The sequence below is a fragment of the Aquila chrysaetos genome, chromosome 9 (assembly GCF_900496995.4).
Source record: "Aquila chrysaetos chrysaetos chromosome 9, bAquChr1.4, whole genome shotgun sequence".
Classification (NCBI taxonomy): domain Eukaryota; kingdom Metazoa; phylum Chordata; class Aves; order Accipitriformes; family Accipitridae; genus Aquila; species Aquila chrysaetos.
In genome coordinates, this window is record NC_044012.1 from 31,596,245 (window position 1) to 31,613,442 (window position 17,198).

General features: G+C 48.1%; 1 protein-coding gene and 1 long non-coding RNA gene across 2 annotated transcripts; one reads left to right on the forward strand and one right to left on the reverse strand.

Moving 5' to 3' along the window:
- Positions 1–860: 860 nt before the first annotated feature.
- Positions 861–3,022, reverse strand: LOC121233510. Its single transcript, XR_005933124.1, has 3 exons — positions 2,896–3,022; positions 1,835–1,993; positions 861–1,254 (listed from the first exon to the last, which is right to left on the reverse strand). It is a non-coding gene; the product is annotated as an uncharacterized LOC121233510 (long non-coding RNA).
- Positions 3,023–4,093: 1,071 nt separating this feature from the next.
- On the forward strand, positions 4,094–16,152 carry MORN3 (MORN repeat containing 3). The gene is made up of 6 exons (XM_041125712.1): positions 4,094–5,636; positions 7,451–7,606; positions 8,297–8,454; positions 10,577–10,736; positions 13,418–13,602; positions 16,078–16,152. The coding sequence occupies exons 1-6, from the start codon at positions 5,627–5,629 to the stop codon at positions 16,144–16,146; spliced, it is 738 nt and encodes a 245-aa protein (XP_040981646.1). The 5' UTR covers positions 4,094–5,626; the 3' UTR covers positions 16,147–16,152.
- Positions 16,153–17,198: the final 1,046 nt, after the last annotated feature.

Below are 17,198 nucleotides of genomic sequence, written 5' to 3' on the forward strand. Positions count from 1 at the left end.
ATCCCTGCAAAGCACTCTACAGTTGTGCAGTAAATAATTCTCAGCTTTCAGTGACTTCACTAATTAACAACAGAAGCCTATGTTTGAACAGTCCTGTTGCAGGTAGTTAGGTAGAGACAATTAGCTGTAAATCTGTGGCAAAAGGTACTCCTGGGGAGAGGATGTCATAAGCATCAGCTTCAAGGACTTCAACATTTCACTTTGCATGAATATGTAAGCACTTGAACATGTCAGCTAACCTAGGGTTCTTACTTTAGGTTGTTTTGATATAAAACTAACATGTTTTTTATCTTGAGAGAGCTGCTCCCAGCAAAAAGGAGGGAAGGGTTTTACAGAAATGCTTTCCCGCAAGGCTGCCTCTTAAGCCGAAGTCAACCAGTGAAGTTTACATCTCAAACCTTTCACTTCAATCCCTCCTAAATCGTGCTAATAATAATTCTTAAAAACAGAGCAGTGGGGAAGCTCCTTCAGCACTGCACCCACTCTCTGCTCATCCGGCTAAACCCGACACACGCTTGGTCGGAGTCCAAGACCCTCCCACCACTTCCTCTGGCTTTTCTTTCGAATATAGCAGCAATAAAACACACATCTGAGCATCCTACTTCCACAGTATGTTGTTGTCACATTCTTCACCTTTAAAGAATTTCAACATATGTTTCTCTAATTTTTTTTCTCTATTTATTCTACAAAGTTCCCAGAATAAACTTAAATTATTGATTTTGACAGTTTTCAGTTGGTTTGGGCATTTCACTTGGGTGATTCCCCAAGCTTTGTGAGAGCAAACTCAGCTCAGAGCAGCTGTCTCCTTTCATTGCAAAAATGATTGGTTTCAGACGTAAAATAGTGAGGTCCTTTGGCTTTATTTAATTAAAAAAATCTTACTCTCTAAACTGAAAAAAATCAAGGCGCATCCCATGTCATGGGACCTTGCTCCACAAATGGCATGTTTCCGGGCGTTTTCCTCACGCATCCTCCCCTTGCTTAGTTTGCTCTTTGGTATGTCCAAACTGGAAGAAAGTGGAGACCTAAAAGTCCGTTGCAACAAATTGTATTGGCAGCATAATGGGCTAAGTTAAAGCATAATTTACACTGACTGATTTAACAGCTTCCTTTCAGACTTAATAAATGTAAGGTTTAATCAAATGCCAGACAACTGAAGCAACAACCATATGAACAGCAACAGAACTGAAACCCTGTCACTCCCCACAGGTGGAAGAGGCTTTGCTGGTGCTCCTCAGTGGCAGTGACCAATGTCTGTGAGAGTAAAAAGAAAAAACTATTTAAAAAGAAAAAAAAAAAAAAGCCAAGAAGGAGATTTGGGGCCAAATTTTGGCTGGAAAGGCCAGAACAAGGGGAATTGCATCAAGGAAAAAACAAGTTCTCCTCCTAGTCCATCGTAACCTGGATTTTGACCCTACTTTTCATAGTGGCCTCAATGTTGTGTCTTGAAATGACTGCCCTTGGGAGAAGAAAAGGGTTTGGTTGGGGGACTTCTGGGTCATTTCAGGTTTATACCTCACACTTTGGCTGAATTACATATTCTACATATCCGACATCCTTTACAAAAATTATCCACACTTCTTATTTATTAAGGGGATTCCTTCTCTTGTAGTGGAATGACATTTTTAAAGTAAAATTTCAGTTCAGTGAGTCAAAAGAACTTTCTGGTAAAGCTGCAAATATCACCGCCTTCTCTTCAAGATGGTCTAATTTTGCCTTTTTTGTGAGAAGAGTACACTTACATTTACCCACTCTGTACCCTCGTAGTACAAAAAAGGTACAGAATGATAATAATGAGTGACAAAATAATAAAATATAATTCAGATATTTGTACCTAGACTAAGAAAACTGTAGACGGGAATCATGCACGGCGTCTTCCTAGATAAATGGCTCTGCGAAGCCGCCTTGGTGGGGCCAGGAGGGTCTGCGAGAGCAGCCAGTGCTCATAACCCGCTCTGGGATCACAGAGGTAAAATAACAAACACACGGAGACCTGGAGCAGAAGGATTTAAAATAAGCGACCCAGAAATGGAGACATCACCAAGTGTTTCCTTCCATCTCATCCAGATATAGAGGCTTTTGCAGAGGCAGCTGCGGGACAGTTCTTGGTCCCAATTTGTGAATTTTAACTTGTTGCCAAATTATTTTAATCCTTTTAAAGTCTTTATTGCATCTAAAATGGTTTCAAATATATATTGAGTTTCTAATGTGTATATAACTTGTGCTTAGCAAAAGCTGTGGTTAGGTGATACATAGTTTGGACTTGCAGTTCAAAAACCTCAGACAACTTGTGGTGTTTAAAAATAAACAAGTGAAGCTGTCTGAGTTAGCTAATTATTTTTAATTGACAAATTCTCAGTTCAGTGTGGTACAATATAGGGGCTGAAATATTCAAAATAATTAATACTTTTCCAGAAGGGGCTATTTCTGGTTGTAATTTAAGGCTGTAGGTTTTGGGCTGCAGTAAGCGTTTTTTCTTCTCCCTCCTGGGTTTCTCTCATTTCCTCCACAAACCCCGTCCCCCACTCTAGCCCCATACAACTGGCCACTGGAAAACACAGGAACAATTGTCTTTGGTAATTCATAGGCTCTGCCCCAAACCAGAATGCATTTACATGAACGAGTGTGAATAAATGCTTCCTGAACATCTTCATCTCATTTTTAATAACAGGAAATATTTTCTCTTGTATAAGTATTTCCTAACTTGGTCAACTTCCATAGTCCTCTCTGGTTTTCCTGCTTAAGGGAGACTCTCTAAGTTCCACCTCTCCTACATCCCTGGATTTAGGGAGATGCAGAGCCACCCGCCTGGGTCAGCACATCCCCTGCAGCCAGAGAGGTGCTGGGACCTGCTCACCGGCAGCTGCCGTTATCCCAATTTGTCTAATTCAGTACCAGCAATTCCGTGTTTGTATTTTCCTGTAGTACAGATATCTCTCCACCATTTCCATGCCAGCTTGCAGGTTGGGTGTGGAGCAGCTCTTCCCTCCCCCCGGTTCATTTTCCTTCTCCCCCTGATTCCCGGGTAGCGGCGTTGTCTCCTCCCGCTCCATGAGTCTCACGCATGACATGGGAAATGGAATATTCCCCTTCAGTCACACTCACACTTGGAATAAGTCCAGGGAGGAGGTGTTTTTCTTCCCCTGCCCATACTGACCGCAGCAGAGGCAGTTCTGGGTGAAACAGCTTTACTGTTTCACTATTTGTTATATTCCCTGATACTCACTGTTACTCACCATCAAACCTGAAAGATCCTTCCCTGCTTGCAGTCGAAAATTGGACATTTACCCCAGTAGTCACCACCACCTCATGCACACCCTCTGTCTACCCGAGCATGGATGCAGCATTTAAGCCACCTTCAATGTTTCGAACCTGGAAGATGGCAAGCGAACACCCATCAGGGAAGACCAAGCTGTATCTCACCTCTGCAGAGGCAGGTGCTTTTTTTCAACCCAAGGCTCCTCACCTACCTCGAAATGTTTACTACTCAGCCTGCAGTGCTGTGCACAAAAAATGTGCTTAAAGGATGAGAATAAACAAATGCATTTGGCTCATGGGAGTAAGACAAGAACTTTGGTTTTATGCTTGAAATGTGCACAGTTAAGTACCCGTTAGGGAAGATTATCACAGACACCCACAGGAACATAATGGCAATCCCTGCTCATCGTGCCTGCAGAAGAAACATAATGGGTGAGGGAATTAGTTCAGGATTATTCAGATTTCTCTTTTAAGACCTCTGACGTGCATTTTCAGGGGGTTTCTCCTTTTTCTTCTGATATTTGCAAGGCTGATTTATTTGTCACCCATCAGTACCATAATCAGTGCTTTCATTTCCAGCCTTCTGCTGCTGCGCATATAAAAAACAACAACCAGAGGTGAAACACTCGTTGCTTATCAGCATTTTATATTCTGTCGGATAATCCTTAACTCAAAGACACGTAGCTTCACAGAGCGGCGTGCGCTCGGCGGCTCCACGGAAGAGCCCGGCTCCGGCTCCATCCCTCACGCTCAGCGTGGAGCTCGCAGAGCGAGCCTCCGTCCCACCAGCATCCCTCTTGCCCGCAGCCGCTCGGTCCTCCGGCTCTCCGGCAGCTCTCCCATAACCCTTCGCGCAGGAGTTTGGCAGAGTTGCTATGACGACCCTGCCCATGCAGCCGGCAGCAGCCAGCACCGATCGCAGGTTGGTGTCCATGGGGTGGCATTTGGGGTGGGGGACGGCAGGAGAGCGTGGGCCAAACTCGAGGGTGCTTTGCAAACCGAGCGTGCGGGCTTTCCCCATCGTCCGCTCCCATTGCTGCTCGGGCACCCTGCTCTTTCTTGCTGGGGAGGAGCAGCAAAAGGTGCCCTGAGCACCCCGCTCAGAGACACTGCCGTGAGGGCGAGGAGGGGCTGGGGATGGTTCGGCTGCACCGGAGGGTGCCGGCAAAGGGACCCTGGTGCGGGGCAGTGCCATGGTGCAGGGGTCAATGGAAGGGGTGAACTCACCCAGGGCATTCTCGGGGCTGGGTGACGGTCAGGCAGGGTGCTGCTGTGCAGGCAGAGCTGGTGCGGAGATTACACAACGGGATGTGGTGAGGTGGCAGGCAGGGTGCTGCCGGGGACAGCCAGCAGCCCCTTCTTTGCAGTCGGTTGAATTTTCCACCTTACTCTTTATGAAGTTAATATGTACAGCTGGAAAAAAGTATAGTTGTAGCTAAACTGCATTGCTCTGAAGTCCTGTGAAGGGCCAGGGGGAAAAACTGTACAAACTAAAGCTGAATTTTGCCAGAAACCTGACAAAACTCTGAGGTGCATAGAGCAGTGTCTAGAGAAGGACGCGGAACTCTGTAAGATCCACATCCCCAAACGCAGCAGCAGCAGCAGCAGAGACGCATGGGAGCAGCAGCCTCTAGCCGTCAGCACCAAGACCTGCAGTCGCTGTTGGGAGGCTGCAGCCAGAGCAGCTCTGCACCGCCTGCCTCTTGCTGCCAGCCCCTTCCCACCCTTGTAGTAGGTGGCTAAAAACATCCAGGGCAATAAATACTGACTACGTTACCACTTATGCAAAGCTGGCATCACTGTCTTAAATTTGCAAGGGGATTCAGCAAATGAAGGTGGCTTCAGCCAGCCAGCATTACCCTGGGTGCTCCGCATGGGCTGTGCCTCGGAGGGGACTGTGAGCAGACAGCGGGGTGCTGGGGTTGCCCCTGCAGCTGGGAATCCTCCCTGGGATTTTTAAATCCAAAGCTTTGAGCTAAAGAAGTGGTCAGACATGGTAATGGGACGGTGATGCTCCCATCTGGTGGGGGCAGCGGAGAGACATCTCTTCTCGGCCGTGAGCTGCTCAGGGGTTGCAGCTGGTGTCGGGGTGGGTGCACATAGCTGTAGCTTGGCTCTTCCACTCCCCCAGCAAGGGGAGGACAGACCCGAGCCGGCAATGTGCGGCTTCATGTCCTGCAAACCCCCAGCCCTTGGCAAATATTGGTGAGATCCCCCTCTCCGGGGGCTGCAGCCTTCAAAGGCGAGGGAGGAACTTAGCAGCTGTGGTGTATCCCATGTTTGCATTGCAGAAAAACCATCCTCTGCAGCGGGCTGCGACTCTGTCATACCGAGAGACAGATCCCGCCCTCGACGTCCTCAAACCAAGATGCTCCCAGGTGAGTGGTATGGCCAGGGGACTCCAGCTGCCAAGTCCTCCTCTCCCCTCACAGACAGCCCCGTCCCCAAAACATCTGCTTCAAGGGTTGGCAATGTGGTCGTCTTCGCCTTCCCACCTCTCCTTGAGGTCAGTGGAGGAGGTACCTGTGTTCAACAGCTGAAGGGGAACTGACCAGCCGAGAACTCGCTTTCCAGCCCCTCTCCTCCCACAGCAGCCTGGCAGGAACCCTTGTCCCCCCCCCCGGATCCGAGCTCACAATGCAGCGCCCGGGCAGGTCCCCCAGCCCTGCCTGCGCACCCCTGGCCCTGCCTGTGCCCCCCTGGCCCTGCCTGCATTCCCCACAGCCCCACGGTAAGGAGCCATGTGGGATGCGCACTACACAACACAGCTGTGTTTTGGGGAGGAAGGCTCATCCTGGAGACAGAAGTACTCTTTTTAGCAATGATATCCCCTCAAATAGCTGCTGAATGACCATTTCCTACAGCTATGTGGAGAACTGAGGATGAACGCTAACTATATTGTCTTAGTTGTAATTTCTAGCTTTTATTCCCTAGCAAGGACCCAAAGCACCTTCCTTTCCCCTCTCCTCCCAAGCTCCATGCTTTCCCCCACACTGGGCTCTCTGGCATCCAGAACACAGCAGGAACAGGAGCTCTGCTCTGCCAAGAAGGGAGAGAGGCAGCAAAATCCCTCCACATGTCTCAGTCCAGCGGATCAGGACAGAAGGGGGAGCCCAGGAGACAATATCGGAGAGCATCCCACCCCGCCGGGCTCCAGCCAAGCTCTGGATGTTGAAGGCATTCATAGACACTTGCTTTTTGTTTCTATAGCCACCTTTTGGCTTTTCTTTATGGTTTATAGGAAACCACTCTCACCTCTGAGTCCATGCTGGCGTTTCCGCTGCACCAAACCGCGAGTCGTTCCATTGGCAATGCCCAGAAATCACCACCACGCCATACTCTGCTGCTGTCCTCTCTGTATTGATGGGCCAAAACAGTTTCTTCTCCCGTCTCTTCCCCCACGCTGATCCTTTCCCTCCAGACCTCTGACACCCGAATCACCATCCCCCCCACAGGGCCCATCATCCCCTGCCTGCTGTTCATGCTTTAAAACCCACGTCACTTCGGAAGCCACCTCCTTGGTGGCTTGTTTGACTGACGAGCGGTTGTCCTGCCCTGGGCAAGTCTGCAACCCTCTTTCCTGGTAGATGGAAACATTCTGGTTTCGACGCCTTTTAACAAGACACCTGCAGGACTGGTATTTTTAGCAGTAAAGGAGCCTGAGCTACGTTACTGCTGGGGGTATGAAGTGTCCCAGCTCCTGGTGCACCCCAGGGACACCGGCCAACTCTCTGACCTGCTCCACCTTGTGAATGTCTTCCAATGTCCTGAGATATTTCCTAGCAAACAAATAATTTTCTAATTTGCTTAAACCACTGCTCCTGCCTCACCAGGAGCCTGGCAGGGTTTTGGTTGTACAGAGAAGGGGCTGCCTTTCCCTGTGCTCCTCAAGACCTCTGGCAGGCACAGAGACCAATGCCCACCATAGACCTGACCTGCTGAGACTTATTTAATGCTTCCTAACAGCCCGGGCTATGCTGTGAGCCTATTTTCAGATAGCGCTGGTTTGTACTTCAGTATTTTTAGATATCTTCTGTTTGTTATATCTCTATTTTACCCCTCCAAAGCCAGACATCAATTACTGATTCGAGTGCCTATTAAAGCATAGCTCACAAATAAACTGCTCTGCCAGTACCTGCCTTAGTAATTTCTCTCTCATTTATTGCTGACAATCGTTTGTTTTCCTCTCCAGCCGTGAACAATATGCCCATTGTAAAATACCGCGGGGCTACAGAGCCTCTCTGGCATGAATGGGACAGGAAAGCACAGAAATGTGGATTAAGACACACGGTCTATGCTGTAAATGGGGATCAGTATACCGGCGAATGGCTGGACAACTTGAAGCATGGTAAGATACACCATTTTGAGAAAAAGTACCAATTTAGATGTCTTTACAAAAGTTCCTAGGGGCAGGGAGTGGTCAGCGGTTGTATGTGCTCCTGGAAGACCATTCATTCATGTATGACTATAGATATATTTATGTCTTTGATATATGTTATGCAAAAATGTACTGAGAAATATTCCTGATAGGTAACTTGAAGAGCTTTTGCATGCACTCAGGGGCAATTACCTGATCTATCTAGACGATAGATGTTAAAAAATCCTCTGCAAACACAGCAAACTGCAGTCAGCTCCACGCACCGGGACGTGCCCTGGCTGCACAGTCCCTGGAGCTCTCTCGGCTCCTGACTTGGCTTCAGGAATATTCATTTATCCTCAAGCTGTGGCGGGTGCTGCAGAAGATAGAGCAGAGGAAGAAGACCCTGACCGAGCCCTGAGCAGCCAGAGCAGGACAGGCTTGTTTACAAGCAGTAAACCAGGGTTTGGAAAGATTTAAGTGCATTCAGCAAAGGCCACACAGGAAGCCCCTGATCAAGATTAATGATGGTTCCAACTCAGGAAGCTAAACTGAATCCCAGGCATAAACCTGCCTCGGTGCAGGGAGCACCGCCTCGCCTGGGATGGAGCTGTAGGAAGGCAGCCCCCTAAACCCTTCTCTTAACAACCGCAATGGTCATTCTTCTTGTTTGTTAAACAGGTAAAGGCACCCAGGTATGGAAATGCACCGGAGCTATTTATAGTGGTGACTGGAAGTTTGGGAAGAGGGATGGTTATGGCTCATACAGCATTCCTGACCCTGTAACCAAGGATTACAAGAAGGTGTACACAGGCTGGTGGAAAAATGACCAAAAATGTGTAAGTGAAAGTGAGATTTCCTGAGCATGCCGGCGGTGAGGCGGTGTGCCCCAAAACATGGGGAAGTGTTGGGTGCACACATGCAAAAAAGATCACTTAAAATGCTGATTTTTCAAATACTGAGGCTGAATTGAAGGGGTATGGGGAAATGAACGTGTGGAACAAGACAATGAAAGCAAGAGCAAAAGCTCTGGTGTTTAAGCCCTCTCCCCCTGCCCTCCCCGACGTCGCTGCTCCTGCCGTTACTCACTTCTCCACGTCAGATGCTGTAGAAGCTGCACTGTGTCCCACAGCCGGCAACAGGGAAGGAGCAGCATGACTCCAGGCAGAAGCTACAGGAACAGATTTTCCTCCAGGCTTGGGCTCTCTTTAAAACTTAATTTGAACCTGCAGAAAGCCCAGGAAGCTTCAGGAGTAAAAACCCATCATTCATAAAAAGCCAAGTGTGGCCGAGAGTGCCCTGTCACCCGCCATCTCCTCGCTGGAGTGGGACTCATGCCACCCATCCACTGGTGACCGGGCTACAGCCCCGACCTCCCACCAGCTGCTGCAGAGCAGCGATCGCTGCTCAGACTGACCTGCAGCTTGGCCAAGCAGGACAAGAGGTTTCATGTCCTGTGTGTTAATCCTCCCTACCCATCCCTTTCATTCCTCTCATCCTTGAAGCAGTCAGAGGAACCTTTATCATAAGCACTGCAGGAAAATGTACCTTCTTCTGGGAGTTTTACAGCATATTAGACAAATAACGTGAGTTCTTTTGGAAATTAAGCCTGTCACATAAATCACTGGTTTTTCTAAAAGGAACAAAATGAGGAAGTCATCTGGTGAATATGACTGCAATCTTATGTGCAAAATCCTTGTAGGAACGTTTTCTGATCTGCCAATGGAAACCTTGTGTTCATCTTTGTGTCTGCTCTTAAATTAAATTAATTGCCTCTTACTCTTCTAATAGGCGTGCGGCTCTATGGCTCCAGTCTCTTGGAGGGAGCTTCCCCTCCTGTTCTTTGAGGATATATTTTGCATGATTGGGCTTTGGCAAAAGATTTATAATGACATCCAAATATAACTAGGGTTGTTTTTTTCTTCTACAGAAGTCTCCCCTTTACATCCATGCAGTTTAATAAAATTAATGCTCAAAAAAATCAGTTATTTCCAGAACTGATTTCATTTCTTTTTTCAGAGATAAATTAATGCTTTATTCCTATGGGAAAACTCATTAGTAATAAGTAAATATTTCTTACTGCTATCACTCCCCAGAATAGGGGGTACCTCTGGACTTCTCTTAATGGCAAACACACACATAACACCAACACCTCCTGGGATCCCCAGCTTGCACACACGCAGTGGTCTTAATTCAGAAGTTCACCAACCAAACCTGCCAGCAGCATCGAGCCTGAGGAAAGAAAGCAAAGAGTGGAGACAGTTCAACGTCAGAGCCTCACCTGCCCCGCCGGTGTGACGCCTGCTACCCCGGGGAGCCTGGCCCGGTGCCTGGCTGCGGGGAGACACGGGTGGCGTTGCAGCCTGCCGGTCTCGCCGCAGGTAGCCTTCAGGGCTGCCTTTAGTTTCTTGTAAAGGAGGAAGGGAGCGAGGCAAGGGGCTGTTTAGGACATTAGCTCTTTGGGAGTATGGATGGAGAAGGCGGCAAAACTGTTTCCGTGGTTAGCATCACTTAGGGACCTTTGGTCTGCTCGGGGGCAAGGGAAGGAGTTGCCCAGCCTGGGACACACTGGGCTGTAGGAAGCATCACCAGGGTTGAAAGGCATAAAATCCCCACATTGAGAGACAGGTCTTGTTTATGCTGCCTATTCCCAGGCAGCTTTATATTCTAGTAAAACCTGCTTTTAGCTAAATATTAGCAGCAGTCATGCCAATAATAACATACTGAGATATAAACCTGAGGTTTTGTCATGGGAACAAAATCATTTGCCAAAATAAATCCCATACCACCACCTCTTGTTTCCTCCAACACAAGAACGGCCACTGAGCTGGGCTGCCAGCAGCCGTGTATAAGAGTAATAAGCAAAGGAATAGTGTCTCAAGAAAGTAACGTCCCAAAATTGAACATTGACGTCTTTCAATACAGAGGCTCCTAACCGGCCATCTCTGTGCTGCTCTCCAGGGCTACGGGGTGACATTTTACGCCGGCAGAAAGCGCTATGAGGGCGAGTGGAGCGGTGGGCTGCGGAGCGGCTGGGGACGGATGTACTACCGAGACGGCTCCATCTACGAGGGGCAGTGGCTGGAGAACAAGCCCAACGGGCAGGGGATGCTGCGGCTGCGTAAGTACCGGTCGCCCTCGCCCAATGTGCCTGCCTGCCCCCTTCAAGGTATTTGGTGTTGTGCTGCTTTCCAGATGCCTCTGCTGTCCAGATTTCTGGACGCTACATCGCATCTTCCGCACAGCCTTGCGGCAGGGTTGCGGCTGCTCCCCTGCGTCATCCCTCCCCTCCTGATTTGGTGTTGGAGGAAGCACAGGCTGTGCAAGGGCCGGCACTGCACTGCTCAAGCCCACACGCAGGAAAGCTTATTTTTGCTGTGATTTACATTTAAATGACTGAGATGGTTAGGGTTAGAGATAATATACTGTTGGGTCAGAGAAGAGCAAATCTCTCTTTTCAAGCCAGGCACTTTGCCAGACATACTTTCTAACTGCTGCATACCAAAGAGGAGTCCACTTTCCAGCACAGAAAAAAAAAAAAAAAAAAAAAAAAGATAAGTTTTCATTTTGAGTTCACTCCATCCCCTCTCTTACTTCCGACACTGGCTCACGTTGAGTGAACACAGGGGTTTCATTAGTACACAATCCCTTCCCAGAAATAACACCGAGCACATCCTGAATTGGGAATGTTGGGGGCAATCTCAGCATAAAAATAGAAATTTGGAATTTTTTTTCCCTTATTTTGCTTGGAGATTAACGCATTTTTCCCAAAAGCCAAGAATCCCAATCCTTTGCAATACAAGGCCCTGCATTCCAGGAACATTTGAAGAAATATTATGTCCATATTATTATTCATCTGTTCTATTTTTTTTGCTTGAAAATGATCTCAAGGCTAGAAATTAGCTAAGCAAAGCAGCAGGGAGGAACGAGCATGACCTTCACTGCACATCACATGCACGACTGCGCTCTCTGTGCTGACTGTAAAGTCACTTTGGACAGATGGCTCATCCAGATGAAATCAGCACCCGCTTCCAGGGGTAACTCCTTCCACTGATCTGCTTCACTCCTGTCAAAGTCACCCTTGGTGTTATAAACTGACGGCCCCTGTGGGCCGAGACACGGCCGACGCACCATTTCAGAGCCCAGTTGCCTCCAGCGTAGCCTGCAACCGATTGCAAGCTGGATTCCTTTTGGTTAAAATTAGCCAGAGCAATTATTTCATACCCACAAGCTTAATGTATTCAGCTCAGCCGCTGGAAGTGTGCCCACATGCCAGCAGCTTTGCGATGGTGAAAGAAAAGGAGTTCTTCAGCGGAGGTCACGATGAGCTGCAGCTCAAGATTAAATTGCTTGTAGTGGCAGTACGCCCGGCGAGGGTGAGCTCGGCTGGGAGCACCGCGCTGATTTGCCGCCTCTGCTACAGCCCGTTGCCGAACGGCTTTTAAACCAGAGCATTGCACGTCTGCAGAGATCTTGGCTGTGAGCAACGCAGCCTCTCAGATGCTGCGGGAGGAGAGCGGATGGGAGCAGCCGGGCACCGCGGTGCAGCCAGGGCATTCGATGGCCCCTCCATCACAGCCGGGTCTGTGATTTTGGTGGTTTCTGACTTGTCGGTGGCTGAAGAGCAGAAGCTGAGCTGCTCCCACCAGTGGGCAGGGCAGGTCGGCATTGCAGATAAGCACACCACCAGATGCAAGCTGAAGATAACCACAGACGTGGCTCCAACCTGTAAACCAGACCCTGCCTGAAGAGCCCAGCAGCCATGCTCCCCAGAAGCATTTTTGGTTTTTCCCTCTTGCCTTACAGCATTCTGGCAATCCCCAGCTCTCTCTGCAGCACTGTGCGGGGTACCCTGGTGCTTCGGCCATCTCCTGCCATGAAGAATGGCAGAGTTCAGCTGAGAACTAAAGATATTTCCACTAAGTAACTTGGGTCAGAAATCCCCATGGTTTTTGGCTTAGAAACACTGTATGTAGGAAAAGAGGACAGCAGAGGATTCCCCCGTGAGAGCAGGGTGGCCTGGATGTATCCCAGCCCCAACATCACTGTGGGTATGATACCCCTTCTGAACCAGTGTCCCTGGACGAGGCTGCTCTCTTCCCCTTGCAGCTCTGCTTTCCCTGTTGGTGATGGATGGATGGATGGATTCCTGGAGAGCAGCAGAGCGCCCAAAAAAACCTCTCTCAACTTGCAGAAAAACACCAAGAGATGCAGTGCAGCTGGAAAAACAGTCTGTAACTGATTGCCTGAAACATTCAGACGGTCACAGAAATTCTTGCCCTGTAATTCATTGAGGAAAAACATAACTACAAGTATTATCTGAAATCAAGATTATTTTGACTGGACAACAATCAGACAGTGCGGCTGTTCCTTGCCCAGACAAGCAAACCTCTTCAAGCCAGAGATTCTGTGTGATTTGTTGCAGTGACAAATCCAACACGTGTCCTATAATTTTTCATGTTGTGAAGAGTGACTCACTGACTAGTCCCTTACCCCAAGCTCACTCGCTCTGCATATCAGCTAAAAATTAACGTCACTGTGAGAAGAACAAAGCAGGTGAATGCAGTTCTTGTTCCAAGTGGGCAAGTGTGGGCTCCTTCCACAGCCTTTTCTCCCTCTGCGGCACAGCAAATGGAGCACTGTGAAAGCAAAATGACACACCGTGCCACAGCCCCTGTGAAATTAACAAGAGGAGCCAAAGAGATGATTTCCTCTTCTGTCCATTTGCTGTGTTCATTTTCATTTGTAGCCCCTTAACAAAACAGTGCAAATTTCATTATCTGTTCATGTATTTAATTGCAGCAAATGAAAATCGGTACGAAGGAGGTTGGAAAGGTGGAAAGAAGCATGGCCCAGGGAAATTTTTCTACTTGGATAAGGGACAGTTGTTTGAAGGTATCTGGGCAGCAGATATACCAAAATGTGGAATTCTGATTGACTTTGGCAGAGATGAAGCTCCTGCCCCTACTCAGTATCCAATCCCAAAGGTAACTGCTTGGAAATATGGGTTTTGCTAGTGATTTGCATTCATCAGTGGTCGGGGAAGCTCTCCAAGTAGCATTTCCCTCTTCAGGCGATTACCCCCATGGGGTTCCCAGCTCACAGGGCGTGTGCTCAGAGTCTTTTGGCCAGCAGTGTCCTCAACAGCCCCATAGGGACCAAAGGCCCATCCAGCCACTGCTGGAGCCTCTTAATTGCCTACATCTGAAAAAATGCAGTTCTCACGCACCAAAACTGCTTAGAGACCTAAGCAGGACAAAGGAAATGGGGACAATAGAGGCAGAGACAATAGTGGGATTTGCGTCAAAATCAAATGATTTCGCCAAGCCAAACTGCTGAAGCTGACTAGAACTTACTGAAACCCAAGCAGCTGCAGAGCTAAGATCAGCTATTTCCTTTACCTGGGCACTGTCCAGGGGCTCGTTCGTGTCCAGCAGGATAGAGGGACATGCATATAGCAGGTGAGTGTCTGAGAGCCGACATCCTCCACTCCCCTTTTCCCTTAAGGTCAACACAGGCTGTGGAGGAAGAGCCAGTCCCTGTCCCCGTCCCCGTCCCCCTCCCAAAGACTCAGCGAGATGCACGAGGGGGCACACAGACACCCTGGGCCGTCAGCCTGGCAGCTGCTGGGTCCCTGCACATCACTTTGGCGCAGGAGCCGGAGGACAGGAGAGCCTATCCCCCACTCCGTGTCCTCGGAGGAGGGCAGGGAATGGGGACCAGTAGGGAAGAGACGTGGCTCCAAGTGAAACAGCTAGCCAAAAGAGTCTCAGCTCAAATCCCCACGGTCTGCACATGTGAAACACAAAGATATTGCATTTCCAAGGGACGGTGACTGCAGGATACGGGTGGGGAAGCTCCTCTTTGCTTAGAGCCTAGCAGAACCTCACGGGATAACCACAGCACAATGCTTTACTCCCAGAACACAGGGAACAGCACGGCCCTGTGGCAGGTAAAGCTACCTACCTTCCTCCTCTGCTCCAGGGACAAGGTTGCTGCAAATGATACTGAGCACATGCAGCCTACCGAAGCGAACAGCTGTTACATCTTTGCTTCCCTTATTTTTTTCAAATCCGGTTTCTGTAGCAAGGGCTCTTTGAGCGCAGCCATTTTTGACAAGCCAGTTAATCCTGTAAGTACTAGGCACACCCACGGCAGTGCAGAATAATAAACACCAAATACTCGGCAGGGAAAAACAATCTCTATTTTGCAAAAAGCATGAAAGGAGCAGTACTTCTGTAGCTAAAAATATTTACCTTACAAGGTTTGTCAAAGGTCACCTGAGAACAGCCTCCTCAACAACCCAGCCCAACAGCCTGGGATGAACTGCCACTTCACTAAGGCAGGATGTTCAAGCCTGGCTGTTTATTTAACTCCCTGAAGACCAAGTTATGACCCAATTTTCTTCTGCTCTGGGCAAAAAGAAAGCATCAACTTTCACTGACATTATTGTGCTTTCCATCGAAAGATATTTATTGATCTCAGAATATGAGGGAAGGAACAGATAAAAGGAGAAAAATTGACTTCAGATTTTCATAAACCTTTTGTCAAATTACTGCTGCAAGCAGCTTTTAAGAGAAAAGTAGATGACAGGTGAGCCTTAGAAATTGCCAAAGCCAGGCAACTAAATAGTCAGCTTTTGCCTGGCAAGAGGCTAACAGTGAGGATCCAAGCTTCTGCATGGGAGAAGCATCACTGTGTCTTCATTAGCAGGTAAAAGGAACAAACGGTGGGGATGCACAGAACAGAAAATGGCTGAAAACTAGAGAGCAACTGTCATAAGCTTTGAAGGAATCCAGTATGTAGATGAAGGGGTTGCATCAACGCAGAATTTGAACATACCTGCAGAGATGGGGAAAAACACAACACAGTGGACTTGGGATATTTGCTGTTACAACTACTGAAGCCAAGGCTTCAGAAAGCGTAACAAAATAAATGAGAAAAAGACTGGACGTCTTCTGCCTGGAAGAACACACACATGAACCCCGCAGAAAGCATCAGGACGTAACGCAGGTCAGACACGACAAGTTCCTGGCAGGGCTGTGGCACTTCCTGCTCAAGAATCCGCGTCCAGTTGCAGGCAGGTTACATGACTCCAGGCTCCTGCTTTCATGTGACCTTTAACGCTCACTTGGGTGACTGCAATTACTCACCTTTTAGAACTATAGGTGAGACCCGACAGGCTACAAATCAAAGCCAGTTTTGTCTAAGAATGTGTTTTGTTAAAGGGGAATCAGTCCACTCCACGCAGAGCTATTTCAAGGAGATGAAGCGATGTTCAATATGCTAATAAAATTAGGAAAGCATAGCAATGTTTCTAAAACAGTAATTGAAAGGCTGCAATACAAACTAAAGTCCTGATACCCGTGAGCTTCTCTGTTAATGCTCGAGTAATCAAGATCCATAAAACTTTAAGCTCCTTCAATTATCCTGCATAACTGATCTGTATTCTTTTTATTTAGATTGAACTAGCTGATCCAGATGGTGTTTTAGCAGAGGCCCAGGCAATGTTTGATGACAGCCAAAATTAATAACCGGATGCTGAAGAAAAAAAAGATGCAAGAAAAGAACATGATCATGGGTTACTTATTGAGTCTCAAATCCACAGTGGTGTATCGTGTCATGGTCTGCCTCGCTTTTCCGTCAAGGCTGCCCATGTATGCTTCACTCTGCAGGTGGCTTTGCTCAGAAGCCTCCTTCCACCCCGCCCTTATTTTGGAAAAGAAAGGGAAAAAAGAAGGCAGCGGGGTGAGGGAGAAGAGAGAAAAACCACAAGCAGCAAAACACTGCAAGCCAGGCAGAGTGAGTCTTTGCCCAGCTCCTCTGACTTATTCCTCCTGTAAAGAAATCGCACTCCTGTTGGTTTCAAGGTCTTTCACGTTGCCATAGAGAAGAAGCAGGGTTTCTATTACATGCTATAAAAGTAAAGCCCTAGAAAAGTACAGCCAAATAATTGCCCCCTTCCACCCACCCCCAAATTTAGTCCAATACATACCTGTGACCCAAGATGGCTTTTGAAGTTATAACAGATCATGTTTCAATTTTTGTATTAATACTTTACTTGCCCTCTCCATGCATTTTCCATAACGTGACGCTGGTTCTCCTCCCTAACCCGCGACAATGCAGAGCGCCAGACCTCACCCCAGCTCTGCTCCTCGGCCAGCCCACGTGCTGGACTCCCAGCACTCAATGGCACTGCGTGTTTCTACCCAATGCCATGGACCACGCGCCAGCCACGCAGAGCCACGGCACTTCTGATCTGCAAGGTGCTGCTGAACGTCACCCATAAGACCGAAGGAAGGTGACACTGCAGCTGGCTGGTGAAAAACAAACTGTGGGCGAGTGGGTTGTTAGTTCACCTGATTAATACCGTGCTTCCAAGCATCACCTCTTGTTTATACAGTTCATTTGATCCCTTGACTCTTCATGTTTTCTAGGCTGAAAGATAACCTACTTTTCTATTTAAGCACTTGGAGAGAATAACAAAACAACATGCTTAGTCCCAAGATTTAAGGAGTGCTGACAGGAGGGAAAGCATGTCAACTACATTATATTCTTTACACCTGTCTGCATGAACAGGAAG

Coding starts and splice junctions, on each gene's coding strand:
- MORN3 (XM_041125712.1), top strand. Junction 7,607..8,296: donor GCTGGACAACTTGAAGCATG/GTAAGATACACC, acceptor TTTGTTAAACAG/GTAAAGGCACCCAGGTATGG. Junction 8,455..10,576: donor GGAAAAATGACCAAAAATGT/GTAAGTGAAAGT, acceptor GCTGCTCTCCAG/GGCTACGGGGTGACATTTTA.